Genomic DNA, 19,595 nt, shown 5'->3' on the forward strand with positions numbered 1-19,595 from the left:
CATATGACGCCTCAATTTCGTAACGAAAATACAACGATCACGCTCTTCTTAGCGAAAAATGCCACATAGGTCTACTATAAGACCTAGCACAGTGTTCCTTGTCCTGAACTTACTACCTGTGACATTTGACGTGTGTTTTCTATGCAATCAATGATGGCACGTTTGCACCAGGTCGTCAGACGTCAGGGCCCGTGTCATCAACACCGTACCGTTACACAAGAAGAAATGGTGATTAGAGCAATGGTATTCATTCTCTGGTTGGTCGCAGTGCGATCAGAAGCTGGTACCGGGACGGTTCGAGAGAACAGCCTTCTATCCAGCTACCCGGATAAGAAAGACTATTTTGAGATGGACCAGTCAGTGGAAGAGAGCCAAAGGCGTCTACCCATGTCCAATTCACAAATCCGCGCCCAATCACACTCCAGCAGCGGGAATTCGACGGTATTCCGACGATCCGTACGAAAGGCACGCCATGCTCCGCTACTTCGGATATGTTCAAAGAGGCAACTCATAACCAGTTGGAAGGGCATCATTAAGGCAATTTCTCCCAAAGTTCGTCATTTATCTTCTCCGATTCGCTCCCATATAAGCCTTATCAACGCTACCAATCTCTTACGGCTGTTCTTGCTAGCGGCAAGGCAGTGCGAAGAGCTGATCTCAACCGACGGTTCATCAATTCAGCGACGAGATGCCGGATCGTTGGTGAGGATTTTGCTCGCAAATCTGGGTACTGAATTGAGTGGAGAGGGGCGGAAGCGTGTCGCTAGCTCTGCGATCAAGGTTGAAGGCGGCGCCGCTCCTGAGCATGAGGATGGTTTAGATTGAAGCTCACGAGCCTCATAAGGCTAAGAACCGCGCGTTCTCTAAGTTATTTGATATGATTGAACGCCTCACCTTGGAAATTGTGATCTGCAACACGAGGAAACTGTCGCATGTGTCTTTATTTAGCTTTGAACTGAATTTCTGTCAACTCCCTGTATACTTTACAACAATGTGAGAGATTTTCACTACTGAATGCTTTTCTTGGTCAGCATTTGTTATTCAAGACTGACATGTGGTCATCGATCGAAGATTGGCTACAAGGCAGGTTCACGGTTGGTCTGCAGCTATCAAGTAGCCGTGTCTACACCGCTACACGGCAGAACACCAATTCGCGCCCGGGCGAATTGGTGTTCCGCAGCGGAATGGAAATTCTCACCGGAATGGAAAATTTTCGTCTTTACATACAAATCTCTATATAATTTAGAATTTATCAAAAAAACCAATAACCTCTCCTGTCTCGTTATATAACGGCTCAGCCTCTACATCCTTTTCAGCCTCCGATCTGAATGGTGTGGTAGAATTAGGATGGTTTTTCTTCCACTCCCTCGCAAGCCGTTTTTCCTCTTTTTCAGCTTCCTTAGTATGCCTGGTAGTAATACTACGTTTTGTATCTTTAACACAAATCATTCCGTTATCTCTAAGGCCTAAAATATGCCTTTTGGTAATTTTTTTCTCCCGTAGAGCTTTAAATCTAGCTATCTCAGCTATAGTAGCTAAGGTATTAACTAAGGTATTAAAATAGAATTCTTACTCTTCTAAGACCTATAAGAGTGTTTTTTTCTCTTTAGGTATTATATTAGATCGATCAAGAAGTCCAGAGAGATGTCTTTGTCGTTTTTCCACATCTTTAAATGTCTTTAAAAGTATGTTTTTAAGACTTAAAGATAAAAGATCTGGCCCTGGAGATAGTGTTTTCTCATTCCGTAGATCAATTTCTAGATCTAGAGACTCTGGAAGAGAATTATTGAGAGGTTTATAAACTATCTCTATATCTAGAGGATAGATTCTATGATCTTTAAAGGCATTCCAATAGATATAGGATATAAGAGCTTTATCTCGGAAGGTAAGAAGGTTGTGAAGAAAAGATAATTTTGTAGCAAGTTGGCTACCCCCCTATTAAGAAATAAGGTTATTTTGCGATCGGAAATAAGCTTTGTAGGAAAATAGTTTACTATTAAGAGATTGAAGATAATTAGTTCTATTTAGAAGGAAACCAAAGATCTTAATATTAGCTTTCTCTACAATATTGAGAAATTCAAAAGTTAGATATGAACCACAACTATTAACCAAAAGAATTCGTTGCTTATTTTTATTAATACAATTATATGTTTCACGGTTAAATTCTTGTATCTAAAGCACAGTAAGTTTATCAATAATATAGCCTTTCTCTATAGTTATAGTTATCTATTTATTAGGTAAAATATGGTTATACCACGATTTTATATGATGTTGGCCTTTAAAGATAATAAGGGGATATATTCACCAGCTATCTGTAGTAATACATTCTACGATTGTAACTCTTTCTCCGTGTTTATTGCTTATAAGCTGTTGTGATTTATTTATTCGGCTAGAAAATACTCGCTGAGTTCTTCCTTGTCCAATATAAAAGCCAGTTTTATTGAAATTGTAAATTAACTGTGGGTGTATACTATCTAGGGCTTTGGCTAATAAATCGTACTAATGATATAACATTGAGACATCTACTGCTCCTAGACGTTTTGAATCAATAATCTTTTGCCTTCTAAGCTTCATTTCTGTATCAGGAAATCGTTTAATATAACAATAAACCTAGTCTTTTCCGACCGTCCGATCAGGTGTTTTTGATCGAGTAAGGGTAGTATTAGCCTATTGTTCTATAATATTTGGCGTAGGGGGTATAAAAGCTACATCTATAGCCTATATCCAATACCCTAAAGCCTTTTCTTACTATACGTTCAAGGTGTAATTCGATAGTTTAACATCTGTTTTTGGCTTTATGTTCTGTTTTACACGTCTCCAAAGAAGCTTGTAATCAACGCCATATTCCTTAGAAATGGCGGACAAATTCGGCTTTTTGAGGCTTCAGGCGTATTTAATGGCCTGATTTACACGAGATACCTCGGTTTCAGTAGGTTTGGCCATAGTTAAGGAAGTCTTTTTAAACAATATGATAAAATTCAGAAAATTTTCCATTCCGGTGAGAATTTCCATTCCGCTGCGGGACACCAAATGGGGCGACCCCATTTGGTGTTCTGCCGCGTAGCGGTGTAGGCACGGCTAGTACATTTCTCAAATTAGTAAGCAACATTTAAATTCGGTTTTAGTGGATCGATAAGGAAAAAGAAGAAATCGCAAATTCATTTAAACTCGTACTGAAGCATGAAAACGCGGCCTGCGTGGTTTGTGCCTAGCCATAAAGATGACTGCGAAGCCAATCACCCAGACATTCATGCAGTCGGAGGCCGAGCGATGCACCAGGAAGGTGCTGCAGAAGCCATAACTGGAGACGATGAATGCGAGCCGCTTGTCGGGGGAACTTGCAAGGCTGTTACGCCGCGGTCGCCGAAAAGCGGGACTCCTGTGCAGGCAGGCAAGCCCAGGGGCGCCAACTTTGCCGGGTCGCCGTTGTACTCAAGAGCATTACCTGGGTGGGGGAACCGGATATCAACGTTCTCTGTAGTATTACAACCATTGATATTCGCGATGAACATTGGTGGGAAAGAAGGCCGTGTTTGCGATCCGTTGGCGGGTAGACCGGTGATTGTGATCGGGGCGCAATTCATGTACATTTCACGATTGCCGATCTGATTAAACCACGTCCAGGCCAACGTGTAGTCCCCCGGTTTCATGCTCTCAGGAACGGTAAAGTTGAAGTGGAAGGGATCCACAGCTGCCGAGCTACTTCCAATGCTACCGCTAGTACTGGCCGGACAGCCGCCCTCGAAAGATTTGATGACCAACCACTCTGAATCTTTAGACGGAATCCGGTCTATCGTCAAACTGACTTGGCAGGATCCTCCGCCATGCATGGCGCCTCCTTCAAAAGATAGGGGATGTGTCTCTCCGACGCCGACGATATTCTGCTCCTCGGGCGCTTCGAATGCACCCGGGCGTAGCTTGCACGGAAAGTCGCTCCCATCTGCTGCGAGCGGGGAATTGTTGAGGGTTGCCTTGCCAAATGGTTTTGGGTTGTTTAAGATCATATGGCCCGAAGCCCAACCCACAGCCATAATGATGGAGACAGCCTTGAGAAGAAACATTGCAGCGGCTGAGGTGCGAATTTGGATGTGCACAGCAAGAACGAGATATATGGCGGGCAGATCCTCTCATATACCCTCCTGCTGATTTGATGAAGGGAGATAATTTGCAGGAGGATTTTGGGTGGCCGCACTTTTGGCCTCCGCCTGCGAGAGGATTAAGTGCTGCTGTTCAAACGTTCGTCAACGATGACAACTAATTTAGGCCCATTGCACTCAAAGAACTCTTTATTCCGATGCAGGCTGAAGACAGTCCCAGCATATCAGTCGTGTGTTCAAGTGATCATTCGATGGATATGAGCAAGAACACAACAGAACTCTTCGCGTGATTCCGCTCACGCGACGCACCCCGTGCTTTGGTCTTCTCGAGCAAACTGAACCACCGCTGACGGTAATCCGTAGAATGACGAGTCTTCGTTCAACGCAATCATGGCAAAATAATGCTTCGTTCTATCCAAAGGCTGGAACACACAGAACATATCTGGCTCTGAAGCTAATCGTTGGGCACATCCGCATGGTGCAGGCTCGCTGGCATCCGTAACTAAGAATGTCAATAATGGATCATGTCAGTCGATTCGTCGGGACTTACTTTTGGTATGGAGTAATTTGCAAGAATACTCCGCGATACATTTTTCTTCGTGGAGGACAACATGATATTGCGCTGCAGTATCATGGTCCATTTGCACCGAGCGGATCCTGCGGTTCTCCCAAGTGACCACCAAGCCGTAGCGCTGATATGAGGATTCGATCCTCTGCGGCATGAACCTCAAGAGACGCCTGATATGGCCTAAGTAACGTCTTTTGGTAGCCGCCAAAGGAGGAGAACTCTGGAAAACAGAATCTACAGCCCGAAGCATCAATTCTTCGATAGTGTGATCACAGAAAAAGGCCACGTCTGGGCCTACCATGCCCGCATCCAACTCATAACAGCATGAGCCCCCACCGTGTACACTCTGGAAGTCAAGCCACAGGCTACGAATCTTCAGTATGTTATCCTGTCGATCAAAACATACGTCAATTGCTTTGCCGTTGATTTGGACAAACTGTACCTCGATATTCAGTGTGGCACTCAAAAGAGCCATGCACGCTCTCACCGCTCTCGCAACAGTCTGGCCAAAGGTGCTTGTCGGATGCTCGGCAAGAGGCGCATCCTTAAATCGCTTCGTCTGTTCCTCTTCATATGTTCGGATGGACGTGCTCGATCGAAGCATTTCCCAGAGCGGCGGAGGTAGCGCCACCGGCTGCTTGCCTGTGTGCTCCCGAATCATTCCTACGGTCTGGAGAGTTAGCATTAAAGACGTGCCATTCAGATTGCTGAGACTTACCTGTGACGACAGCCTCCCATCATAGAAAAATTCGCGGTTATTTGAATTTTGCAGAAGGTGCTGCCAGATCAGATGCCTGGTCGACGCCTCCAGGAGGCGGTCTGCCAATGCTACATCGGCAGAACTTGGGAAATGTCGAAGGAGGCTAACGTAAATCGGCAGCAGCTCCTTGCCATGCTGAGTCAGTGCACACTCCCAAATCTTCCGAATCAAGTCAGCCTCACTCTGCTGGTTGGCCACCCACAGTCTGTCACGCGTCAACATACCGTGTGCAAAGTTGTAGCTGAGCTTGTAACCTTTAAAGAGTGATACCACGGATGATACAAGAAGCCCTTGGAAGAAAATCTTTTCTATTCATCTCCCTGTCTAGAATCACGTCGCCGTAGTCGGTGGTGGCAACAGTGACTGGGTAGTTCAGTCCGCGAATATCCATGGTGACTGATAACCAATTGAGGAATGTCTCCGCTGGTAACTGATCTTGACTACTAGCGATTGTCACAGAGACATCCCTGTCAATACGAGAACGCAGCCGGTCCATGTCTATTGCTGCATCTACACCATCAGGAGCCTCCTTCTGCAAAGAAGGCCGCAAGGAACAGCTCACTTGAGATGCAGTTTGGTCCCATGAAAATTTCCAGTTGGTCCGGCTAGCTGCAATGCGGACCTGGTAGCCCTCTCGAATGAGGACCATGGCAGCCAACTTTAGGCCCGATCAAATCAGGCCCATTCTTGGAAGACCATCCCAGTCCCAGTGCCTCGATCGGCAGAGACGAATTGGAATTGGCCAAAGTGATATGTACTGCCGTTACTCTTTTGATATTTGATAAACCCCAGAGCTTCGGAAGACTGCTCGTCAGGCGATGGCCTCGGAACAAGGATAATGATGCGGTGCCCTTCGTCTCTGAGTATCGGTCTGAATCCTTTCCTGTGTAGTCTATGCGTCTCCATGAAGGCATCCTTCCTGTCTAGAGTCAGCTCCATGTTCGCGATTGGGTGAAAGGACTTACCAGTTCTGATAGAGTTCGCGAAATGCGCTCTTACCATCCCAATCAGTCAGGTAGCCGGGCGACCTGTGTAGGGTTATTTTCTGTCGCGCTTTGATCCCCTTAGGGCTGCACCGACTTGAGATTCGTGTAACTCTCGGATGAGCTGTGAACTAGGATCTGAGAAGTCGCACCCCAGCTCGGAAGCCCTGTCACTTGCCATGTCGCTCATCCTAGCTGGTTGGAATCGCAGATATGTGAGGAGCTCGCAAGGAGATTTTATGAGAAAAAATGCGCATCAATAAATAAGGCTCCTTGTGCAAAGTTCTTTCCGTGGCAGCCTGTTTGAAAGAGATCAACCCCTCTCAAAGGCCCAGGAAATGACGTGGTGTGTGCTCAACACTAGGGATTGTTGAATGACGACCCATGGGTACTCAACGTGCTTTTACTGCCAGGCTTAGACAGGATGATCAGCATAGAGCCTACCATATGTGCTATTCTTTGCGTCGCATTGCTGAAACAGGTCATCCAAAAGACCTGGTCATTCTCACTGCCAAAAAATGCCCTGGCGGCGCTCTGGGCCTCTCCCAGCCTGCGATAGCGGAACGGCTTGATTGACAAAAGTGATCTGCTCAAAATTGTAACTTCACTGCGTACCAGACTTAAGATAGCTGCTCAAATATTTGCTCAGGTGGTGAGTGGTCGTGTTACGGATGTTTAATCACTGTCGAGGGTCGTTGATTCACTGGCCAAGATTTGTGGGTCCAGCCAGAACAGCCTCTTGGACCACGCAATTATTTGACCCTGAGGGTGCACATTTTGCTGGCCTCGCTTTCAACGTCGAACCATGGTAAGATGCACCGACTCACTTTTGTTATTCTATATATCCCTTGTAGCCTAACAATAGCGCCCAGTCGTAAATTTCTTACTACATTCATCTTACCGAGAGCAACTAGCAAACCGCAGGTACGACGCGACACATCTCTAAATAGAAGGCGAAAAACCTACTCAAATAAGTACGTTCATGCTAAATTATTCTCACTGTCATGCTTACTGATTCTTATAGTGAATGACCTTTCGGTGAATGACCTTTCGGCCGAACTAGACATTCTGTGGGAGCAATTCATCGACACGCCCCCTCCATCGCCACGTCTTGCGAGTAGCATTCTTTTGAGCTCACCAGCCTACCCACAAATCTCAGAAAAAGCCATTGCCGTCTATGACTGCATATCCTGCGTGCTCTGTCCGATTTCCGATGTAGTGCTCGCAAATCAAACGTGGCTCCCGTGGTACGGCCCAGACCCCCTTTCGTCGAGTACATCCACCGAGGAGGTCTTTCTCTTCTTGTCTGCTTTTTTCAAGGTCAGTTGGGTAGAGTGCCACCTCTACGCCATCAGTCGAGACTCAGAAATAACGGTAGAAAGAGATGTTTTTGTCGTTTCCCGTGTTGAGAGCCCGTGTCAGAACTTGGCATGGATGCGAAAAGAGATTCAAGCTATGATATTGCAACATAAAGTGGAAGGCGTTCTTGGTATGTTTTCTTTCCGACTCCTCATATGTCCACACCGTGAAGAGCTCACCAGTACAGAGCGTGGGCTCTGCTGTCACCCAACTTTACCATGAATCGAACATTGAGTGCAAATTGCAAAGCTGTTTAGAGCAAGTCGGCGCCCCATGAATCTATTTGTTGGTCGAAGCTCGTTGTCAATAACATACTACAATTTATACTATCTTTCTACGCGCACCCATCAAGTTCCACGGGGCAAGATTCTTTCCAATAGCTGGATTATTATACAAGAAAAGGCTTCAGTACGACATAGCTTCCTTTCGAACCAAAAACTGATTCCCGTTTGTAATCAAAAGATGAGGATCAAAGGTCGCCCAGAGAAAGACACGGCTTCCAGTTAAAAGCTTCACTTGCCTCCTTGGCATTGCAGTCTACCCTTCACTACCCCGTCTATTTGATTAACAATCAAAAGGACATTGAATGGTAGGAGCAAATGCACACCGCCAGACTCCTCGCTGTCGCTCTCCTGAGCATCATCGTACCCACGCCGGTTTGGGCCGATGGAAGCTCAGGAAACAGTTTTTCACAAGAAGCCCATGGAAGAAAGATATCCGGGTGTCAAGGGTACGCCTCTGCAGGTTTTGGTCAGCGCACGCTCCCAATCGGTAGCGGCGACAACTATCGGGGGAATGTTGGCATCCCGTATGGCAGCAACATCATCGAGATCCCTGCACACGCTGCAGATGACTACAGACATGTGGTTCAGTTCAATGGAGTCCCCGGCGACTCTTGGACAGTGGTTATTTGGAACAAATACGGACCAGACGGGGTGATGAACGGATGGTTTGGTAACGCCTGTCATGACTTCCACCTCACAGGCAGCCAAACTCGCTTCTTTGCGTTCGATGGCGACTCGCAAGGTGGATGGGCAGCTGCGCGCGGGTCTCACATCCCATTGGACACTAACGGGGGTTACGCAACCACCTGGGGAGAGTTTGATTTTGGCTCGCGCATCAATCTTGGGTGGAGTGGATTTGATGTCTCTGCAATTGCTGCTCAGAGCGCCCAGTTGGACGTTCAGGGAATGAAGATTTGTGATGCAGTGACAGGAGTTTGCTCCAGTGTCAGCAAAAGCGCGGCTCGGATTGAAAATGCCTACACATTCGCGACTAGATATGAGAATGGCATCGGCGGTAACCTTGCGCCTGGTCCAGTGCGATTGCAAGTTTGGATTGACTATGTTGATAGGGACACGCGAGATGAGATTCATTGAGCTTTAAACGGCTACGATTGAGGAGGTTTTAGCAATAGCAAATATGAGAGAGAGAGATTAGGAAATAAGCTCAATACAAGCGAGCCTAGACGTCGCAACAGCGAGGCTCACTGACCCAATGGTGCCTTTGAGAAAGATGTAGAGTGTGGAAGCCTCATTATATTGACTCTAGGGCCTTCAATACGCTATATCAGATGATGTTCCAACGCGAAATTTGCTTCCGCACCACTCAAGCGCGGGCGAATTTCAGTGAAAGAACATCTGATCCGCATCGCCATAATTGGCCTACGAGCCTCTCCTTTATTCACTGCTTGATTATTCAAGACCTCCAGCACGAACAGCATAATTGGCTCGACAGATACGCCTGTACGCCAAAAATATTGCTAGGCATATGCAACCCAACACAATGCCCCTTGAATACCAACTGAGAATCCCGCGGTGCTCTGCTGAGACGCTGGAGGCCGAGATGCCCGCGATGAGCTCAACAATAGAAAGGTCGAGCAGGACGAGCGGCACCCACATGAGTATGCGCTCAAGTCGATCCGGAATCAAGGAGTCGTCGCGATAGAATTCCATCATCAGGGAGACTGTACAAGATAGCACGGTCGTAATGAGTGACATGCTGTACAAGGTTGGAGCTTTGCTGGGGTGGAAGTTGAGTTTTCCAGAATGCGTAGGGCGCAAGAGGATCGTCGAAATAAGAGCAATGAGCAGGGCGAATTCAAAAATCCGTTTCCAAAGTCCACTGAGTCTTTCAGTAGCTGTTGGGAGAATTCTGCTATTGGAAGGCATGGTGGTTACAGTGTCGTGTCCGAGGATTTCTGAGTACAATGCAGAGAAGATGAGAGGGGCCAGAGAATAAGACGGGATTGGAGTGAATTTATCTTCTCAGTCGATATCACCTTCGCCAAAGTTGGGACTCGTATATGATTACTGCCCAATCAAGTTCAGTCAACATGTGGGAAAATCTGACTATGCTATGCGCCAGTAGCCAAGAAATTGATGGCAGTGGACGCAACTCATATAATGATCGGCGGTTCTGCCTTGTGCGCACCCCTGAATCTCGCTGCCCAAAAAAAGTGGTAAAAGTTGTGGCCTGTAAGTTTCATCGTAACTTTGCAAAGAGTCGCCCATGTGGTGAGGAAAAGCAGAGCTGCAGCATCCAGCGGTCAAAAGTGGCGGGTCCGGACATGTGAAAAGGCGGCCTCTCTGGAACGATGATCTCGCCTCCCAGTCGTGAAGACCTTGTTGAGTGAATTGGTGAACGCGGTTGTGTCAACGCGTTGAGTAACCCATGCACCAAATTTGGAAGGTGCGCAGGCGGTGGCTGCCTATGCGTATTTTCCCGCGACTTTGGAATGAATGGAGGTTGCACTGATACAGTCCTGAGCTCGAAAACTGGATTTCTGTGGTATGGAATACCTAGGAGTACACGATTGGTGCGGCTTGATCTCCGTGGTGTTGGTAGACCAGAGCCTTTCGGGAAATACCATATCGTAGTCACCCAGAAATGTGATTGAGGATCCTGGAAGCTCTACCGTTCCTGGGAACAAACAAAAATTAGCAGAATCTCTTCTCATAACAAGTTTAAAAGTCGACTAAATCTCGTCTCTGCCAGCTGAGCATCTTCAACCCTTTGAATAGCACGCTTTTCTATACATCCTACCAAAATGAGACTGCAACCCATATTTGACGTGATCTGCATCCGCTTCGCCATCGCTTCTCTTATCGTGATCAACTTAGCTATTGCCAGCCTTGATTCAGCCATTGCCCGGTTTGCAGTTGTCTTGCGCGATCGTGCAAAATCTGATCTCGCAGCCTCCGGTGACAGTGTCGCAGACAATGTTTTCGCAAACCTGATGCACCGAGTGCTAGTATCTGCGATAATTGGTGCACTTGCATCGACTGGTTTCGCGACATTTGGGATAGGGCTGACCGTGTCTTCAAGCCGCGCCGCAAAATCCCACGACGCATTCGCCTTGTTTGGCTTTATACAATTCTTCGTCAGCATTGGCTACGTCGCCTTAGGTGGCCTTATTGCTGATATTTTACATGGATACCAATCCTCGTTTGAACGGTTCTCCCACGCTGGTGAAATTCCATATTACGAGATCATGTACTATGGTGGAGTTGGAGAAGCAGCCTTCGGGGCCTTGGTGATGGTTTTGATGATCGTGACTCTCTTTGCTTAGCCGAAGTTGACGGGAAGGCAACCAGTGAGATTCCAAGAAGCTGCAAGCGTGGCTTGAGGATTTTGCGGGAGCCAACACAGTGAGGAGAAGATGATTGATTGCAATGGGAATACGTCAATGGGGTGTCTGACCTGATTGAAGTACAAATTTCGGCAAGTTACAGCATTTGTCGGGAATTTTTTTAATCAGCAGTTCTTGTTCACTCAATTCATAGCCCGCGTTCGCAATCAATCTTGAAGCAGGAATTCGATCTCAGAAGAACTTCAGAGTATAGAAATGTATTTTAGCTCATTTCTAGCGAGCCTGCCCAATGCTATCGGTCATGAATTCCAGTTTGCAACTTCAGTGAGATCTGGTGGTCCCCTCTTTACGTCCTGGTTCCTGCCCCTCCCCGTTTCATACCGGCCGGGGCATATTTTGAACCATGCTAGAATTACAGGTGGGGCAACGCCACCCGTCGTTGCTTCAACAGTTGTCTCAACTTCAGCCCCACACTGTCTGTTGACTGCTCAGTCGCTCCAGGTGCATTAAAGGGTGGATTCTCAAGTCAAGAAGGGATCAAAAATTTGAGTAGACATTTCATAAGTGGCTGTTCCGACGTTGGCTTCTATCGTCATTTTTAATATTCATTTGTACCACCCAGTAGTCCATGTATGTTCAGCGAATTCCAGTCTTTTAACCTCGTCAGTAGTGAGAAAGTACTAGAGACGGAGGTATCCTTGTCGAAAGCTCACCCTGGAGGATTTGCGCAATACATCACACTTCCGGCTGATCTCGTTTCTCAAATATTCTTCAAATATTCTCAAAGTGTCGGATTCAATGTGGGCCAGTCTCATCAGATTTGGGACAATCGCGACATTAGCTGCTGCCCTTTCGGCGTCGCACGATATTCACATGCCTTATATGCGTGAACGAAAACCGGCACATGAAGCCTTGTACTATGTGGTACGTATGTCTACTGCACGGGAAAGCAGAGAAACTTTTCGAGCAACTCGCTAATAACATTCCAGCCAATAGTGTGGTCAGTACATGATGGCGACCTACTTGCGAATGGTGACCGAGTTTTTCCACCGACCTCCTCGATGACAATCGATGCGGAGCTGTGTGCGTACTCAAAGGGGTGTATTGGAGCTTACGTGAGCCTCAAGTACTCATTGGAACCCAGCACGATGTTGCATTCCAAAGGTCGCACAGATGACGCCCCCACCAAGGAAGGGGTGAGAGTTTTGGTGGGGTTGACAGACCGCACGGGTGAGCCTATCACGCCGAGTTTCATCGCCGTTGAAGTGACCGGATACCATGGAGATGCTATGCATATCACTGCGATTCGACTGATCCCATATGATGCAATTTCTAAGGGCTTCATGAAATCCATGGAAACTTCAAGTATGCGAAGCGGTCAATCGAGGACCCATCTCCAAGGCGAGCATCCAAACCAAAGAATCAATCAATGGACTATGCCGTGAAAGAAGCGAAGATACTTTCGTCGCCGGATCTTATCAACAGGATTTGACGGTTCATTTGAGCTCCAATTATCCAATCAATATTCATTCCCCAAAATAGGAGAGTCGGGTCTTGTATGGCTCCTTTGAAGCCTGTCGTCCTGCGAATAGTAACGACGCTCTCCAATGCGATCCATTCCTAAGTTTCACTAAGTATGCCTCTTCTCCATAATGATACTTCCACTCACGAAAGTGGGATGATTCCCCTGCAACGCCAGTGGATCTAGTGATGATGAAGATCGCCCAAGGTGTCGGCTTTCTCCGCCAGCCACAGTGGATATCAAGTGCAGAATGCAAAACTACCCATGGAAAATTTTCCCCTTCCAAGGCAAATGTACTCACATTTTCTATCTCCCGTCGATTATAGGTGAAAGTCAGATTGTAGATACTAAATTCTGAAACCGGTCATCGAGACACCACACTATACCCAGCGGAGCAGAAGAAGGCTAAATGTTGGAGTTGATGCCATTGCAATGATTGCTGTGGCTCCTGAGATCATTTTTAATGAGTAGCGAAAGAATAAGTAGAGCGGGCAAGGAATTCTGCGCGATACTTTTGTGCATTAGACATAGCACACCCAGTCCTACCTGGGTAATCTACGATTTACTGAACAGAGAGAAGATCATTTTGTGCAGACGAATTTCTGCGCCTGAATTTCTGTATCGAAAGTGCGGAGGAATTGGAATCCCGGATTGGCGAGTGGGTGAACAATTTCAGTACCTAGCGTTTTTGATTTCAAGAATTTTCTTTATTTCGGCATCCATCCGTACATCGACCGAAGATACATTCAAATAATTTATGCCCCTAGCCTAATTGGGAAGATTGTGGCACACTAGATCGAAACAACACCCCAACGGCCTTACATTCTTTTCATGGTCAACCCTTCTTTTTTCCAAGCCATCAGGCCATTAAGTACATTTTCCAGGGTTTTACAAACATCGCGACAACGGCCATGTCTACAATACAAAATCAAGTCGGGGAATTAAGAACTCGGTTTACCTAGTGAAAGTGAACGCCACCACGGACAGTTTGTTCTACCCAGAATCTACCCAGAATCTCATGGTGACATGCCTGTTGGTGACACATTGGAATTTACATTGTCTATGGGTTGTTTTCTCTTTGGGTGGGACGGCGTACAAGATAATCACAATCATCATTCTCTCCGCCCCGGCAATCCTGTTGCAGCTCTTCGCCCTGCGCTTTGTCTAGTTAGTATCTGTAGTTAAATAGAATGGCCAGTTGCTTAAGGCACTAGTACATATTGATAGTTTCGCCGGCCGACCCTTGCCAGTGGAGCCGGTATTGATTCTTACAGTTGGTATTTGAAGTAAGTGAGGGTTGTGTCTGCTTGTAACTTGGAGACACGCGACACCTCCGTCGCCCGCCTCGAAGTCTCTCGCTCTCTCAGAACACGAATCTGACCAATCCTCAACTCAGGCGATTTCCATAGCATCATACCTGGATATTTCTGATGTTTGACTTGTTTGCATTGACATGGAAATGTCTAGTTCCCTAATAGAATCACGACAACGAATGTAATCTCGAAGCTCTCCCAGACCTCCTTGATGTTTAGACCAAATCATTAAATGATTGCCTAAACCATCTCTGCCCTCGCTTAACATTTGTATCGGTGCCTCGTAGTATGCATCGATCTTCAAGTATGAGTCCTTTGACAATCTCGGGGTAAACTGTTTTCCTTTGGCGGGATAGGGGCGTAGTCGCCGTCATTCTTCAACGTCGAGGTAATTTGAAGGGAGTTGGCAGATGGCTATGCAAGCTTCTGAGCACTTACTGTCATCACTTTTACATAACCATTCTTGGCACACTATCTAGGATGAGGGCCACGTGACCACGCACTTGGTCTGGGAGAACAGACGTAGGTATGCCCCAAAATTGCTTTTGAATGTGTAAACCCTGCCCTGGGCATCTATTGGAAGTGCATTTTGTTCATGAAGATCGTTTTGATGGGGTCGTAGGTCTGATGCTGACGATAGCAGAAGCAAAAAATCGGGGTTGATGACAGGAAGCAGCGGGGTACGATTACTGACTGTACTGTTGCGAAGGTTTAGAGAGTGAGTAGGCTTTTCTGGGGGCTATCATTTCTGTGTATCCCCTCCATTTCAAACTATGCGCTCTTGATGCATTGCTACCTAACTCCGCTCGCTTCGTTCAGCTTACTGTAACTATGTCAGTTATATAGCGCGAATCACTCGTAAATCACCCATCATACTCTAGATTAGACCTTGAAAAGTCCCGCAGCACTAAGTGCTTCGTCTGTGCTGCAGTGCTGCGGCGGGAGAGATTTGAGACACTTTCGTCGAATCTACACTACACTCCCTGCCATTTATTAATTGCCAGGTTACTGTTAACTAATTTCTGTCATCCGATAAACTTAAAAGTTCAAATTTTCATCAAACATCGCTTTTACCTAAGTCAGGGCTTGAATTGTCCACGGTATTAAGAGCGGCGTGAAAGGCGTGAAAATGTGTCTGTGCTACTCGTATAGCAAACGCACGGTAGAAAAAGCGGTAGAATCAAACAAAAAGGCTTACCACTCAGGTAGGAAGCACAAAGAATCTCTGACTAATAAATAGGATGCTGCGATCATACAGATTCTGACGTGTCAATCTACGCGCTGTGACTATTGCATGGGTCAGGTGCGAATGAAGCTGACCCATCGGCCAATAAAACATCGCGACGGGAAAAACCAAACAATACGAAGCACATTGTACGAGAGCTTGCGCCCGCCTTGCTTTCCCCTTCTCTGTTCTTCAGTCTTGATATCTTCATTTCCACATTTTATTTTGATTTGCTTCCCTCATAACAACCACTATCTCTACCATTGTCCCAATAGACACTCTTTCGACTCGCTCTCGAAACGTTGCTTTATCTACCTAATTACCATATTCATACCTCCTCGTTCTATTGCTTCTGCTACCATCGGGCTTTCGATTTCATCAAAATGACCGTCATAAATAAAATGGTACGCCCAAAAGATGTCCAGGGTAAGATTTACAAATTCAAGAGCACGTCAGAATGCTTTGCTTTGGGCATACCTCCTCCTGTTCTGCCAGACAAAGTGCGGGGTCACATGGTACTTGTCCTTGGTATTATACCAGGAAAACTTGGTTATGTAAAACTTATGACGGTGAGTGCTTAAAGATCTAAATAGTCCACTGCTGACTCTCTTTAGATTACCTCGACGTTGAAAGATGACGGCGACTACGTCCCAATCTCGCCAACACCAAAGAAGGGGTTTTCAATCCAGCTTCGATTTCGAAGCTATCTTAAATGGCATCATGGAGATGCGGCGCGGGTTATTCCGAGATTGCGAGAAAATTCATACTTAAAGATCGATGCATATTACGAGGTGCCGATACAAACGTTAGTCGAGGCAACAGACGATTTCGGCAATCAGTTCATGATATGGTCTAAACATCGAGGGGGTTTGGGAGAGCTTCGAGACTACGTCCAACGTCGTGATTTGATTCGCGAGAGAAGTCATCTAATTGACGAGAAGCATACCTGAAAGGGAAGGGTCTGAGAATGCATGTACCTATGGAGAATAACGATCAATGACGAAAAACCTATTCGCAGTAGGTATTCTATATTATACATACTATTATACAAATCAGTATTGAATTCACCCATACTTTGATTGCTGGTACAGTGGCCCTAGGATGGACTTCGAAAACACACATGAATTTTAGAAGCATATGAGCCGAGAGGGACCCAGCCGACAGCTTGCCAATTGAACTAGTACAGAGTCGCTTCACTTCAATGGCGGCTGGCGCGCTGAAAACACCCCGAGAGAGAGTGGTAATACAGCAGTAGTAAATGCAGCAGCAGCAGCAGTAGTAGCCGTGCCTTACCCTACGGTCTGGACACCAAACGCGTGTACCCGCATTTGGTGTCCCGCAGCGCAATGCAATTCTCACCGCAATGCAATTTCTCTTTTTACACATCTTTATCGCCACAACATACTACCTTAACTATGCCCGACTCTACTGAAACTGAGGTATCTCGTGTAAATGAGGTCGTGCAATTCGCTCGAAGCAAAAAAACGCCAAATTTACGCGCGACCTCGCGTAAATTTGGCGTTAATTACAATTTGTTATGGCGTCGTGTTAAACGGAATATAAGGCCAAAAACAGAGGTTAAACCATCGAATTACACCCTAAATGTCTATCAGGAGAAGGCTTTAGGCTATTGGATAAAGACTTTGGATGCTTCCTTCCTCCCTCCGACGCCTGCTATTATAGAACATTGGGCCAATGCTACACTCGCGCGGTCAAAGACACCCGATCGGACGGTCGGAAAAGATTGGGTATATCGCTATATTCGTCGTTTCCCAGACACTGAGATGAAGCTTAGAAGGCAGAAAATTATTGATTCTAAACGTCTAGGAATTGCGGACGTTGCAGAGCTTTATCATTAGTATGATTTGTTAGCTAAGGCTCTCGAGGGTGTGAATCCACGCAATATTTACAACTTTGATGAAACTGGCTTTCAAATTGGACAAGGACGGACCCGACGTGTGTTTTCTAGCCAATCTGGCAAAGCTTCAGACCTCCCGGGCGTAGAATATGGTGAAAGGGTAACGGTCGCAGAATGTATTGCTGCCGATGGTTGGCGAATGCAGCCCTTAGTTATCTTCAAAGGACAGCATCATATGGAGTCGTGGTATAACCATCCAATACCTGATGAATGGATAACTGCGACCGCAGAAAAAGGCTATATTATTGATAAGCTTGCTGTGCGTTGGATGGAAGAATTTGACCGTGAAACACGCGATCGTGTTAAAAATGGAGAGCAGCGTATTCTCTTGGTCGACGGCTGTGGCTCACATCTAACATTTGAATTTCTTGATACTGCGACCAAAGCAGGTATTAAGATATTTGGATTTCCGCCGAATCGAACAAATTATCTTCAACCTTTGGATGGTAAGCCTTTCCAAGCTTATAAGGCTTATTTTAAGACACAAAATAACCTTATTTCTCAATGGGGTGGAGGTCTTCTCGCATCAAAATCATCCTTCCTAAACGACCTTTACCAATTCCGAGACAGCCCTTACACCCCGAATGTGTCGAAATGCCTTTTCAGAGCGAGGAATTTATCCAGTTGACGCAAAAAAAGTCTGTGAGAGCCTCGAAAATGCTCTTCCTCCTATCCCAGACATTGAAATTGATCTATCGGGAGAGAAAACACCCTCTCCGGAACCAGATCTTTTGTCGTCAAGTCTTGAAAACACACCTTCAAAAACCTTCAAAGATGTGGAAAAAATGCAAAAATATCTCTCTCCTCTTCTCTGCCGGCCTGATTTAACGCCCACAGAAAAAAAGAAAACAAAAATACTAGCAGAATGTAAAAAAAACACTCGCACAGGTCTTAGATGAGCAAGAGTTCTATTTTAACGCCTTAGCCAATACTATGGCTACTATACGGAAAATGGCCGCCATCCGAGCCCCGCGGGAGAAAAAAACTACTAGATGGGGTGTTATGGGCCTTAGTGATGATGGTGTTATACGTGTTAAAGATGCTAAACGTAGTATAGCTGGAAGGAAGGCAAAGGAAGACAAAAAAGATGAGAGACGGGCGGTAAAAGAATTGGAGAAAAAGTACGGTGTTCCTACCACACCACGTATTACGGAGGCTCAAAGAGAGGCAGAGGCAGAACCGTTATACAGCGAGTCGGGAGAGGTTATTGGTTTTTATGATAAGTTCTAAATTGCTAAGAATATTGTATATAAAGGCGAAAAAATTACATTCCGGTGAGAATTACATTGCGCTGCGGGACACCAAATGCGGCTAGTCGTGTTTGGTGTCCAGACCGTATGGTAAGGCACGGCTAGTATCCCCTTTGCGCAAGCGAATGAAGGGTGTAAGAAGAATTGTTCTTTCTCATAAGTGAATTACATAATCCCTTGAATCGCTCGATCACTTGAAACCGAATTGACTTAGAACAGTTTGACCATGTTGGATTTTAAACCACGCAGGCGACGTACCTCGCCTCACGATATTCATGACTGATTAATGGAGCCAGTGTATTTCGGATGCAGCCTCGTAGAACTCCTTATCACACCCGCTACTCTATTTTTTTAGTGGGCCCCTTAATATTGTGAGCGTACCGATATACAAAATCCTTAGCGAATAAGAGAGCTTGTAGGGCCATGCCATCCCGCTCCGATCATGATGACCGAATTTGATTTCAATACGTCTGAAAGACCTAGACTTGCGAGATTTCTTCACGAATAAAAAGGCTCAAAACAAAAGATCAATATAAGGCTATTCTCTGCACATACCGAGCCAGCCAGCCCCTTGTTGAGTTTACTGAGCTACTCGGTTTGACGTGGGCTTAAAAGGATATGATTCGTCTTAAGGACTCGTAAATTGCAACTTTTAAGCTATATACCGATTGGGGGGGGGGGCAAAGCGGAACATCTTAGGTCTTGAAATTTAGGGAAGGATTTTCAAAGAAGTTGATACAAGCTATATAAATATTACTTGGCTTCCCAACGAGACCCAGCCAATCTTCACGATAGCCAAACACACTGTGGTAGCAATTGGACTGGAGAAACGATATTACAGCCAAATCTGCCAGCTAGTAGTCTAATGATGAATTACGCAAATCTGTTCGCAAACTTCACAGTCGAAATTTGCGGAGAATTGGCCGATCTATGGATAAAACTGTTTGAGCCAAAAGTCGCTTACTCTGGCAAAAAACCAACGTGGTTTCCAGAAGATCTCACTCTGAT

At 45.9% G+C, this 19,595-nt stretch overlaps 12 protein-coding genes across 12 annotated transcripts; 7 read left to right on the top strand and 5 right to left on the bottom strand.

Annotated features, from left to right (window-relative positions):
- Window positions 1–153: 153 nt before the first annotated feature.
- Window positions 154–825, top strand: N7478_010116 (uncharacterized protein; the record flags this gene model as incomplete). Its single annotated transcript, XM_056926330.1, has 1 exon — window positions 154–825. One exon carries the CDS (start codon window positions 154–156, stop codon window positions 823–825), a length of 672 nt encoding a protein of 223 aa, XP_056775700.1.
- A 2,423-nt stretch (window positions 826–3,248) lies between these two features.
- On the bottom strand, window positions 3,249–4,061 carry N7478_010117 (CAZyme family AA11; the record flags this gene model as incomplete). Its single annotated transcript, XM_056926331.1, has 1 exon — window positions 3,249–4,061. The coding sequence occupies one exon, from the start codon at window positions 4,059–4,061 to the stop codon at window positions 3,249–3,251; it is 813 nt and encodes a 270-aa protein (XP_056775701.1).
- Window positions 4,062–4,624: 563 nt separating this feature from the next.
- Window positions 4,625–5,647, bottom strand: N7478_010118 (uncharacterized protein; the record flags this gene model as incomplete). Its single annotated transcript, XM_056926332.1, has 1 exon — window positions 4,625–5,647. The coding sequence occupies one exon, from the start codon at window positions 5,645–5,647 to the stop codon at window positions 4,625–4,627; it is 1,023 nt and encodes a 340-aa protein (XP_056775702.1).
- A 34-nt stretch (window positions 5,648–5,681) lies between these two features.
- Window positions 5,682–6,074, bottom strand: N7478_010119 (uncharacterized protein; the record flags this gene model as incomplete). The annotated part of the gene is made up of 1 exon (XM_056926333.1): window positions 5,682–6,074. The coding sequence occupies one exon, from the start codon at window positions 6,072–6,074 to the stop codon at window positions 5,682–5,684; it is 393 nt and encodes a 130-aa protein (XP_056775703.1).
- Window positions 6,075–6,100: 26 nt separating this feature from the next.
- N7478_010120 (uncharacterized protein) lies at window positions 6,101–6,364 on the bottom strand (the record flags this gene model as incomplete). The annotated part of the gene is made up of 1 exon (XM_056926334.1): window positions 6,101–6,364. One exon carries the CDS (start codon window positions 6,362–6,364, stop codon window positions 6,101–6,103), a length of 264 nt encoding a protein of 87 aa, XP_056775704.1.
- A 2,002-nt stretch (window positions 6,365–8,366) lies between these two features.
- Window positions 8,367–9,146, top strand: N7478_010121 (uncharacterized protein; the record flags this gene model as incomplete). Its single annotated transcript, XM_056926335.1, has 1 exon — window positions 8,367–9,146. The coding sequence occupies one exon, from the start codon at window positions 8,367–8,369 to the stop codon at window positions 9,144–9,146; it is 780 nt and encodes a 259-aa protein (XP_056775705.1).
- A 315-nt stretch (window positions 9,147–9,461) lies between these two features.
- Window positions 9,462–9,938, bottom strand: N7478_010122 (uncharacterized protein; the record flags this gene model as incomplete). Its single annotated transcript, XM_056926336.1, has 1 exon — window positions 9,462–9,938. The coding sequence occupies one exon, from the start codon at window positions 9,936–9,938 to the stop codon at window positions 9,462–9,464; it is 477 nt and encodes a 158-aa protein (XP_056775706.1).
- An 878-nt stretch (window positions 9,939–10,816) lies between these two features.
- N7478_010123 (uncharacterized protein) lies at window positions 10,817–11,338 on the top strand (the record flags this gene model as incomplete). The annotated part of the gene is made up of 1 exon (XM_056926337.1): window positions 10,817–11,338. One exon carries the CDS (start codon window positions 10,817–10,819, stop codon window positions 11,336–11,338), a length of 522 nt encoding a protein of 173 aa, XP_056775707.1.
- An 819-nt stretch (window positions 11,339–12,157) lies between these two features.
- On the top strand, window positions 12,158–12,804 carry N7478_010124 (uncharacterized protein; the record flags this gene model as incomplete). The annotated part of the gene is made up of 2 exons (XM_056926338.1): window positions 12,158–12,283; window positions 12,349–12,804. 2 exons carry the CDS (start codon window positions 12,158–12,160, stop codon window positions 12,802–12,804), a joined length of 582 nt encoding a protein of 193 aa, XP_056775708.1.
- A 2,998-nt stretch (window positions 12,805–15,802) lies between these two features.
- On the top strand, window positions 15,803–16,369 carry N7478_010125 (uncharacterized protein; the record flags this gene model as incomplete). Its single annotated transcript, XM_056926339.1, has 2 exons — window positions 15,803–15,988; window positions 16,034–16,369. The coding sequence occupies 2 exons, from the start codon at window positions 15,803–15,805 to the stop codon at window positions 16,367–16,369; spliced, it is 522 nt and encodes a 173-aa protein (XP_056775709.1).
- A 465-nt stretch (window positions 16,370–16,834) lies between these two features.
- N7478_010126 (transcriptional regulator family: Centromere protein B DNA-binding region) lies at window positions 16,835–17,965 on the top strand (the record flags this gene model as incomplete). The annotated part of the gene is made up of 2 exons (XM_056926340.1): window positions 16,835–17,167; window positions 17,297–17,965. 2 exons carry the CDS (start codon window positions 16,835–16,837, stop codon window positions 17,963–17,965), a joined length of 1,002 nt encoding a protein of 333 aa, XP_056775710.1.
- A 323-nt stretch (window positions 17,966–18,288) lies between these two features.
- N7478_010127 (uncharacterized protein) lies at window positions 18,289–18,567 on the top strand (the record flags this gene model as incomplete). The annotated part of the gene is made up of 1 exon (XM_056926341.1): window positions 18,289–18,567. The coding sequence occupies one exon, from the start codon at window positions 18,289–18,291 to the stop codon at window positions 18,565–18,567; it is 279 nt and encodes a 92-aa protein (XP_056775711.1).
- Between the last annotated feature and the right edge of the window lie 1,028 nt (window positions 18,568–19,595).

The sequence above is a fragment of the Penicillium angulare genome (assembly GCF_028827245.1).
Source record: "Penicillium angulare strain IBT 27051 chromosome Unknown utg000007l_segment0_segment0, whole genome shotgun sequence".
NCBI classification, from domain to species: Eukaryota; Fungi; Ascomycota; class Eurotiomycetes; order Eurotiales; family Aspergillaceae; genus Penicillium; species Penicillium angulare.